Here is a 10940-nt window from a genome sequence, read left to right on the forward strand (position 1 = left end):
GCTGGGGGGCCCGGTGCCGAGGCCTTTGTGTGCGGCCGGTGCGGGTCCGGCGGGCCCTGGAGCTGCGCGGCCTTGGCGGGGCGAGGGGCGTGAGGGGGAGGTATCCCTGTGGGTGTGTGTAGGGGTTTTTTCTCCCTGTAAATGTGTGTAAGGGCTATTTGTCCTTATAAATGTGTGTTTAATCCTGTTACGAGCCCTAGGAGATGACGGAGGGAAGTTAAAAGGAAAGGAAAGCCGAGTTTCAAAGGGAGCCCTGCACGCCTTGTTCCAGCGGGCGCTCAGCGTGCCCAAACTCGGTGGTTTTTGTGGGTTTTATGATTTTCTCGGTGCCCGGTTCCTAAATGTGTGTAAGGGCTATTTGTCCTTATAAATGTGTGTTTAATCCTGTTACGAGCCCTAGGAGATGACGGAGGGAAGTTAAAAGGAAAGGAAAGCCGAGTTTCAAAGGGAGCCCTGCACGCCTTGTTCCAGCGGGCGCTCAGCGTGCCCAAACTCGGTGGTTTTTGTGGGTTTTATGATTTTCTCGGTGCCCGGTTCCTGAGTTTCAGCAGGCCGGGGTTCAGACGTTGATTTTAAATGAAGCCAAGAGCTCCAGGGTGAGGCTGGCCGGGGCTCGGAGCAGCCTGGCGCGGGGAAGGAGGGAAGGGCTCCCTGTGGCACGGGGCAGCATCGGGGCTGCGGTTCCGTGGATCCCCGAGCCCGCTCCTTGCAGAACGGAGCGCTTGTTTTCCCCATCCGAGCGCTGTGGAATGAGATAACTGTCCCGCCAGGCAGTTGCATAAAATCCCTGCATAAAAAATGCTCCAGGTCCTATCTGTGACTCAGCCTGGTGAGGTCACCTGGGCTGCAGGGATCTTCCTGTGGCGCGGGAAGATCCCTGTGCTCCTAGGGCTGGGCACATCACCACAAACACACACTGAAAGTGTGCTTGGGTTTGGGTTTGTTGGTCTTAGAAGACAACCCGAGACTGAAATGGGTTTGCTCAATAAATAATTAAATATATTGCTGACGCTTTCTGGGGTGCACCAGATTTTAACCGTAAGTTGTAAGGGTTTATTAATAAAAGGTAATTAATAATAGGAATTATCTCATTCTAAGTGAAAGTTGTCATCTGTGAAACTACTTACTTCTATCATGTTGAAAGTAAAAGTAGGGAGAGGAGGAATGTTTCACATACTGGAGGGAGGCAGTGAAATTCTAAAGGAGAAAGTGAAATATCTCCCTGATAATTTGAGGACTTAATGCATATGGAATGACATCGTTTTTTCTGGCTGATCTTTGTGACTTTGGGATTAGTGGGGGCAGTGTGAATTCTGTTTCTATCTTGAATTCCTGTGGGCATTAACATCTTGTCATTCCCAGTTTGTAAGGACAACATTCCCAAAGAAGCAGTAGCCAAGATATGTGGATTTTCTTGACCCTTCTCACAGAGAAACACGAACCCCGACTGATTTAGCCACAGCACAGTGTGGGTGGTTTGGGGTTTTTTTTTTTTTTCGTCATGTGGTTTTTTTTGATGGGTTTGGGGTTGGTTTGTTTATTGCAGCTGCAGTTTTACTGGCAGAACTGCTCAGTGGGGTTTCTGCTTCACCTGGACATTCTGCAGCTTTACCTCCACATTTACACAGGCATTACACAGAATCACAGAATAATGACGTGGGAAGAGACCTCTGAGATCATCCAGTCCAACCTGTGCCCTCACACCTCACCCAGACTGTAGCACCCAGTGCCATGTCCAGTCTTTTTCTAAACACATCCAGAGATGGTGATTCCACCACCTCCCTGGGAAGAGCATTCCAATGCTTTATTATTCTTTGGGTGAAAAACTTTTTCCTAATATCCAGCCTATACATTCCTTGCCGTGGCTTGAGACTCTGTCCTCTGGTTCTGTCAGAGACCAAGCCCACCTGTCTGCAGCCTCCCTGCAGGGAGCTGTTAGATGTGAAAAATGCCAATCACTTGTTTTTAAAATTTTAAAAGTTTAATAGTAATAAAATGTTTATAAAAATAGTAATAAAATTAGAGTAATAATAATTTGGACAATTAGGATTAGGACAATATGAGACAATAAAAACAAAGAGTTACGGAGTTACAGGCAGCATAAGCCCAAAAAAGGCCCCACGTTAACAGAGGATTAACCCTTAAAAGCAACAGCCTGTTGCATATTCATACATCTCATCCATGATGCATAAATTCCATTCAAACACAGGATTCTGTCTGGTCAGAGTCAACTTCTTCCTCTGAATCCTAAATGGCATCATCCCGTCTGGAGGAGGAGGGAAGAAGTTAATTTCTGATAATGGAGCAATAAATTCTCTTTCTCTGACAGATTCAGGTGTCCTGGGGCTGCTATCTCACTGCGAGTCCTCTCTTTAGGAAAAAAAGTATCTTACATAGCATAGTTTCTATTTTAACAGTTTGTTATAACCTAGAACTATATTTAACACACTGCTTAAGAGAATTAATACAGCATCACTTTCTAACACAACACATCTAATATCCATTTGAATATTTGCGAAAAGCCAATCATAAAATACGCATTTTTCACATTAGAGGTGCCTTAAGTGGCTTCTGCACGTGAACTTCCCCAGTTTCAGTGTGTAAATCACTGCACAGGCAGGGCTCTCACTTCTCCCCCGTGCTCCCTGGCAGATCTGATGCCTTCCTTCATCCGCCACGGTCCGACCATTCCCAGGCGCACGGACATCTGCCCTCCCGACTCGGCATCCTCTGCCTACGCCCCCGGCGATGGCCTCGTCTCCAGGAACCAGAGCTTCCTCCGGACCCCGGTGCAGAGGCCGCCTCACGAGATACTGAGGCGAGAAAGCAACAGACTGTCTGCACCCTCCTACCTGGCCAGGAGCCTGGCCGAGGTGCCGAGGGAATACGGCTCCTCCTCCTCCTCCTCGCAGCCCTTCCTGGCCGAGGCCGGCCCCGGGCTGGAGAACGGCGATGCCGGAGCCCGGGGCTATTACTGCGATCATTTCTACGATGGCCACAGGAGACGTCAGCTGAACGAGCGCCTGCACGAGGACTACAGGTATTATGAACACAACAGTGATCTTTTCCAGAGGATGTCCCACAATCATGGCAGGCACACTTCAGGTAAGGATTCCTCGGTGTTTTTGTTAAAAATCAGGTTTTGGTGAGAATTTGGGTGCGGTTTGGGGAGTCTGGATGATCAGGGTTGTGTTTCAGGTGTGTAGGACAAAGCTGCTTTATCGTGGCATTTTTGGGATTTAGGTAACTGGAATTGAGGGTTTGTTCACACATATCCAGAAAGGAAAAATAGATTTAAACCAGGATTGTTTTCTTAAATAAATGGAGTAAGGCCAAGGAGGTTTTGGGGTTTTTAATGCCAGGCATGTGTACATCTCCTCTACACATCAGTTTTGGGTAATTGGAATTGAGGGTTTGTTCACACATGTGGTTTCTAATGCCAGGTAATTGGAATTTAATTTCTAATGGTTTCACATAGGGTTTCTTATGCTGGGTAATTGGAGTTGAGCGTTTGTTCACACATATCCAGAAAGGAATAATAGATTTAAACCAGGATTATTTTCTTAAATAAATGGAATAAGGCCGAGGAAGTTTTGTGTACGTCTTCTCTACACATCAGTTTTGGGTAATTGGAATTGAGGGTTTCTTCACACATATCCAGAAAGGAAAAACAGATTGGAACCAGGATTATTTTCCTAAATAAATGGAGTAAGGCCAAGGAAGTTTTGGGGTTTTTAATGCCAGGCATGTGTACATCTCCCCTACACATCAGTTGCTGGCTGGAATTTTATTCATTGGGGGACATCATGATGTAGAGAATAAACAAAAGCACTAAACCACAATATTGCATTATTATTATCATTAAATTTTAATTATCATCTTATTTAATTTCATTGTTTGAATTTGACCTCAATCATTAAAATAATTTCTTATAAATAGTCATAGGGAGGAATGACTGCTTTGTGTAATTAGCAAATTGGCATCTAATTAGTGTTGAAATTTACTTCCTGATCCTTGACTCCTTTCTTTTAGCTTTTAAATTTGTTTGTAAATATACTTGTTGTCCCCTTAGTTTCACTGGAACTTGCCTTTGTTTCCTAAAACAAAACAGCATAAGAAAGACAAATCCATGAAACATTACTTTTCTGAAATATTTTACTCTGATATTACAAAAACTATGCCCAAGGAGGAGTTTGAAACAAACATTTCAAACCTGTAAATAATGTGCCTTCAGTATGAAATACATTGTCACCTGTAATCTGTAAACAAAATTGTAATTAGTGTCTGCTAAAATAAATCTCCTGTCTAGAACAAGAAACCTGCCAGGAAGAACATCAGCCTTTAATGCTGCTGACCTCGTGTGTGGGATTAGAACCTGTCAGTGCCTTGTGTTTTCTTCCCCACAGAAACACTTCCATGAAAAATGGAAATGTCAGCCAGGACATTCTGAGATGCTGGGCTTTAAGGCCTGTTACTTGAATCCTCCTTTATTTTTCTAAATGTGAATATCTCTAATCTGCCTGGATTTTGTGTGCAAACCCTGCATCTCTGCAGTTGTTGCTCATCCAGCAGTCATTAGACATTTACCTGGTCCAGGTAACAAGCACTGGGATTGTGCTGGGATGTTTTAGGGAGGAGAGGCAGGAGGGGAGGATTTCACAAACCAATCCATCAGTTAAACCTTCAGAATTAAACAGCAGTTGTGTCTGCTGAGGAGATTCCCAGAAATGGAGCTCTGGCTTGGAAGTGGAGATTCATAGAGCAAATTTGTAAGAGGAGCTCCATATTTTGCTCAGTTGTAGCAACATCTTCTTCCTAAATAGATTTTTTTCCTGCTGTTTGTTGACCTTAGCCCTGGAAATCATAGAGGAGCTGCTCCTGTTTGCTTGATTTGGTCATTGGCTCTCATACTTTAACATTGCATATTTTGAACAAGTTTTACACAGATTTGGTGATGGGTGAGTATTTAATCTCATGCACTTGTAGGGAGAGACAAAGGTGAGCCTTTCAGTTGCCAGTGTTTTCCCTTTGCTCCATTTTTTTTCATCTCCATATGAACTCCTAAAGTCCTCTTTTCCTTTTTCTTAAAGAATCATGTGGCCCAAAATAAGAAAATTTTAGGTTGTGTTACTTCCTTCATCTCACCATTCAGCTTCTTTTTATTTGAACCATCCCATGCCTTCACACCTTCAGTGTTTTCCTTGAGTTACCCAAATGTCTTTGTAATTCCTTGTTTCTTTTTCTTGCATTTCCAGAGCCTGTTGCTTTCACTGTCTTTGTCTAAATTACTTTTCTTTACTCGTCTCCATTGTCGTTTCTCTTCATTGAGATGCCAGAATTGCCTGATGCCTGCAGTTCCAAATGGAAAGTCTGGTTTTTAGCTGGAGTTTGTAAATGCTGCCTCCTCCCCTTTCCCTCCAAAGGTGCCCTTGCTCAGTCCTGGTGTGTTTTGGGTGGATTCCCCAGGAGATGTTGCCTGGTGAACACGAGGTGTTCCTGCTTTGCTGCCATGCCATGGTGCTCACACTGAGGTGATTTTTGGCAGCAGTCTGGAAGTGAAGAGGTGCCTGTGCATTTCAGCTCTCATTCAAAACTGAGATTTTCCTCCCTGGGATTTGGAGAGAAGTTACAAACATGTTCTTACCAAGGCTTCAGAGTGTTCAGCCGAGTGTTGAGGCAGGCCTGGGCTTTTGCAGCAGTTGGTGTTCCAGCATTGCCGTGTCCTTCCATGGCATTTCTCCTTCAAGCCACGTTTTCTCTCTCCCTGTGCTTCACTTCTGCCATCTCCTCCTTTCCATATTTCCATTCAGTTTGTTTCTCATTACCAATTCAGTGCTGCTGATTTTCCTGACCAGTATTTTCGGTTGAGATACCTCCTAATTTTATACATTTAGCTACCTCTGTGGCATTTCTTAAATTTTTAATTTCTTTTTTTTTTTTTTATTTTTTAATTATTATGAGTGTCCTTTTCAAACTTTTAATTCTAAGAGACCTTTACTTGTCTTTCCTCGCCATCTCTTTCCTCTCTTCTAGGTTAAAGTTTTGGGGAGGTCTGTGGTTGAAGTTATACCTACAGTGTAGATTGGAACTAACTTGTAACCAAGACCTCAGAGTTATTTGTACCTGTGTGAGCGGTAAGCTGAACCATTCTTCTGTGTCTATGAAAATTGCTGAGCTTGAAATCAACCCTGTAAAGGCACTTGCTGGTGGTGGATTGTGATGAGTTCACTGGGATGTCACAGGAGAAAAAACCAATTTAACAGAGAATCCAATGTGCTTCTGGTTCATCTGTTAAGTTGTCCCCCTGAAAAACTGCAAACTTGTTTAATGTAAGAGCAGAATAAATACAGGTTATGACATGAGACCCATTTAGAGCTGAAATAGCCATATTTTTATTTTTCTGTGTGTACACTTCTCTCATTTTTAAACAAATGGCACTTCCTGCCTTTTTCTTCTTTTGTGCTGATTTTGCAGGAATTTTGCAGCATAATTCTTGATGCTTTCAGAGTTCTTCCTGTCATTTCCTATTTGTGCTTGCTTGGAACGCCCCATTCCCTCCAACAAAAGAGGTGCTTGTGCTCAGGAAGTTCCTTCAGATGCTTTGGAGAGGGTTAGGAAGGCTGGGACCTGCAGACCTGGCTAAACAGGAGAGTTATTGGAACTTTTTGTTATTTTATTATTACTTACTCTTTTAAAATTAAACAGTTTGTTCATCTTCTCTTCCTGCTCTTCACCCTGCTCTGATGAGGGGAAGGGAGAGGATTTTGGCATCCTGAAAAAAGCCTCTCAGGACAATTGGGCTAATTAAAAACAAATAGTGTTTTGTAAGATTTATTCTGCAACACTTTGGAAATTTGGGTGAAGTCACTTGTGGGGGAGTTCCTGGGCTCTGAAATTTCTCTGCATTTTCTACCCCAGTGGAATTTTTTCCTCTGGTTTTGCTCTTTGCCCTTGATGCTGGTGATGGGATTTCTCTGCTGCTCTTGTTACCTGGCCTTTGCTGGGAATCTTTGCTTCTGAGGGGTTGGACTTCTTTCCAGGCAGGGTTCCCTCAGAAAAAATCCCTTTTACTGGGAAAGCCCTGACATCATTTCCAGTTCCTTTGTTCCTTCCTAAACACAACTTCCTTGAGTGAAGAACACACTGCAGACTGTTCTCACTTGTGACTTTATTTGGGTTTTTAAGAGAAGGAATTTTTGCATTGATTAAAGTGCACTGCAATGTGCTGCTCAAAGTCAAAATTGATAATTCAAGATCTTAAATTCAAGATACTGGATTTTATAAATGGATGGAAAATTAAATCCTCAATTTCAATGTTGATATTCCTTAAAAGCAGCAACTGAACCAAAAAACAACCCATTATCTAATATATTATAATATAACATTATAAACAGAGTGACCAGATGAGGCTTGAAAAGGTTTTACAAATGCACAAATTTCAATTAATTGTTGGCCATCCTCGAGATTTGATAGTGCCACTCCAGAGAGTGCTCATCCCTAAGCAGGGGAAAGGAGACATTTGAAACAAGAGGATAATTTAAACCACTCTATTTCTTGGGAAAGCAGGAAGAATGAGAATTTTTATGTGTTACAGCTAGAAGAGTGTGTGAGCAAGAAAACCCTGAGAATTGCAGTGAACATGCTCAGTTTATCTCATGGTAGGGATCACATCCTCCATGCCAGGAAAATTCCAAATATTTGTGTAAAAACTGTTCAGCTTTTCTATTTGGGATCCATAAATGTGGTGCCAGCCCCCAATCCGGACAATATCCCTGGTGCTTGCAGGAAAATCCTGTGTGGAGCTTTGGGCTGCTGTGAAAATGCTTTGGGGCTCAGAATTTACCTGGAATTTAAATGCAGAAAATGTCATTCCTGGAAATCTGCCATGGAAAAGGCAGGCCATGGGTTTAGGCTGTTTTGGAATTTTCTTCTTTGGGTTATTCTTTGGAAAAGATTACAGAGGAATTTACTCTTCCAAGTGTTTAGTTGAAATTACAGGTGTGTATATATATATATATATAAAAGTTAATTTTCCTCTTCTCTTATTGCTCAAAACTATAGGAGGAGTTTTTCTCTTATGTGTGTATCCATCCTCCCACAAAGGAACATCTGAGGTTTATCAGGAAAACCAACAGACAATTTCTTTTGATCTCTAAAAAAATTAATTTTATAGGAAAAAAATGTCTAAATTGTACTAATTGTTGATTTTCATGCCACAGTGGTTGATGGCTTTAAGGCCCTATGAATATCAACATCTTAAAACTTCCAGCAGAGAGAATATTCCAATATAATCTGTATATAATATCTGTATATAATCCAATATAATATCTGAGAATATTCCAATATAATATAGGGGAAAAATTATAGTTACAACCATCAGTTTATAAGTCTGGCCTTTAATTTCATGTCCATGGAGTATTGTTCAACACTGGTAATTTCTGCATCTGTACAAATTTATTTTAAGGGTTTGACTCTGCTTCTTCATGTATGAAATGAAAATGGCAAAAAGAATGGATAAAATATTTGTGATCTGGTGTTATTTTTGTTCTTTGCATCTTGGAAATTAAAAATGAGCTGGCATTGGGAGAACCCATGTGTCAGGAGAGCTTCAGTGCAGAGGATGGCACCTCTTCCACATGTTGGGAATCATTAACCTTTACCTTTAGTAAAAATAATTATCTGTGGATTTGAGGCCAGAATTTAAGGAGGAGGAAGTGTAAGAAAAATACAGGGATGTGCAGGTTTTAACAGTAAACAGAAAAATACGGATTTTTTACTCCCCCAGTCAAATTTGTGTGTTCAGCTCTCCTGGCAGTGGAGATTTAACAATCACAATTTCCACATCCCTGAAATCCCATCCCAGAGCTTCACCAATGGGGGAACATCCTGGGTTTGTTTGGCCCAAGCACAGCATTCTCAAGAAGCTGAAATGGTTTTATTTTGTCACTGGCATGTGGAGCTGAAGCAGCTTCCCTGCCCCAGCCCTTCCAAAGGTCAGGAAGGTTCCAGATGTTTCTTTGCTATGGAATTAAGCTCTGGGTTGTTCAATCCCAATTAAAGATGGACACAGCTTCCCTTTCCAATGCTGCCAAACAGGTAAGTGCTGACACCAGAGGAAATCCTTTGAGGCCAAACAGTTCAGAGCATGACAAGGCTGGAAAAAGATTTATGTTGAGCACAAAGTTTTAAAGGAGGATGTTTGTGAGGGGGGTTTGAATTTATTTTTTATTTATCCAGTTGTTTTGGAGCCTTCCTGTAAGTTTATTTTTAATTATTATAATATTCTGTTAGGATATAGCTCACCCATGTTTCAGGCTGTGACTTTAGATGAGAGAGACTCTGCCTTTCCCTTCTCTCAGAAAATAACCACACAAAAAATGTTATTCCTGAAGAAAAGGAGCAGGGGTGTATTCCTGTCAGTACATGTGTGTGGGGGGGTGATTTCTGACTTGTAAAAAAGTGGGAAAAGTGGAAAAAATCCCTTCTGCTGGCTGTGGGAAATAGCAACACACAAACTCTGCTGATAATGGGATTGAATGGATGCATTTGGCTGTGGGATGATGTCTTGGTTTGGAAAGACAGGAGTCTGCTAAGGAAGGCAGGAGCCTCCCCTGAAATTGAGAATGTAAACCCTCCCCACCCCTCCGAATTGCTGCAATTTTAAATTAAAGGGCTCTCAGGCAAAGATATGGGAGCAGGCAATAACAGTTCTTTAATAGGGAAGAAATAAAAAGAATAAGATAAACAATACAGTCCACTGGAACAACACTGACAGAGTCAGAACCCAACCTGACACCCTGTGGGTCAGGGTGTTGGTGGCAGTCCGATTGAAAATGTGGCTGCAGTCCTCTGAAGTATCAGGGGGGGGTCTGTTGGAGCAAGGGGGTTCTGTAGAGAAGGATGGAGTCTTCCTCTGAAGATCCAGGAGGGAAAGGTAGCTGCTGTTCCTCTGGGGAATCTCGTGGAGAAAAACTGAAACTGCAATTTCAGAATCTTGGAGTATATGGGGTAGCAGTGCTTGGCTCCTCCCTCTGGGCGGAGCATCTCCCAATGGGATGTTATAGTTCTTATCAGTCATGCACCGATATTCAATAGTCTGTTATCAGCGGAGGTCCCCTCCCGAGGGAGGTGTGAATGTGGTCACTCAAAGAGAGAGATAAGGCAAACTGCTCACTTGACAAGGTAATCAGCCATACAGATGGTAATGGAAAACATCTTGCATTGCAATCTTCAACAGATGAAAAGAGAATTGGAATTTTCATTAAAACTAGATCCTGTGAGGGACTGGAGGGAACTCCTTAAAATGAATTTTAAAAGGGAATTGAATTGAACCCAACACATCCAGGAGGTAGCAAATTCCCAGGGTTGGGAAGAAACCTGCAGAATTCTTGATTGAGTCACTGGGTTTTTGTGGTTGGGTGTCTTGGGGGTGTTTTTTATGCTTTTTCTCTACTTGCTCATCTGGTTTTATTTCTTCCCAAGTGTCCCTGGGGAGGGATGGGACAGGAGGTGTTTCTCTGGGGCATCTCTCACCCTCCAGCTGCTAAAAACTCTGTAAAAACTCTGTTTGTTACAACAAATCCCACATTTCCGGCAGCTGCTGAGCAGTCTCTTAAACCTAGTGCTGGATCAATCCCAAATATGCTCTGATTCCAGGGAAAAGGTGGGAATTTAATCAGCTGCTGATTCCTGGCAGCTCTTGGACCCCAACCCTGCTTGTCCCTCCTCTCTTGTTTACCTCGTCCTGTTGCTGCTCTTGACTGGTTCACCTGAAAAGCTTTGTTGGTGATTTCTCTGGAGAGTTCTAATATCTGGATAGTTTTCATTTTTAAACTTTTTGGGGTTTTTTTTTGTTGATATATGAAACTTAAAAACTTTTTTTGTTTGTTTTTGTCGATAAATGAAGCAGCCATAATAATTCATTAACAAAAATCATCATT

General features: G+C 42.2%; 1 protein-coding gene across 1 annotated transcript in view; it reads left to right on the forward strand.

The window, feature by feature from the left end:
- The first annotated feature begins 2642 nt into the window (after positions 1-2642).
- SAV1 (salvador family WW domain containing protein 1) overlaps positions 2643-10940 on the forward strand; it is a 16561-nt gene continuing 8263 nt past the window's right edge. The window contains exon 1 of the mRNA XM_031066239.1: positions 2643-3105. Coding sequence (XP_030922099.1) covers positions 2658-3105 — 448 coding nt within the window. The 5' untranslated portion in view covers positions 2643-2657. The remainder of the gene's footprint in view (positions 3106-10940) is intronic.

Source organism: Geospiza fortis, unplaced genomic scaffold (assembly GCF_000277835.1).
Source record: "Geospiza fortis unplaced genomic scaffold, GeoFor_1.0 scaffold23, whole genome shotgun sequence".
Lineage (NCBI taxonomy): Eukaryota > Metazoa > Chordata > Aves > Passeriformes > Thraupidae > Geospiza > Geospiza fortis.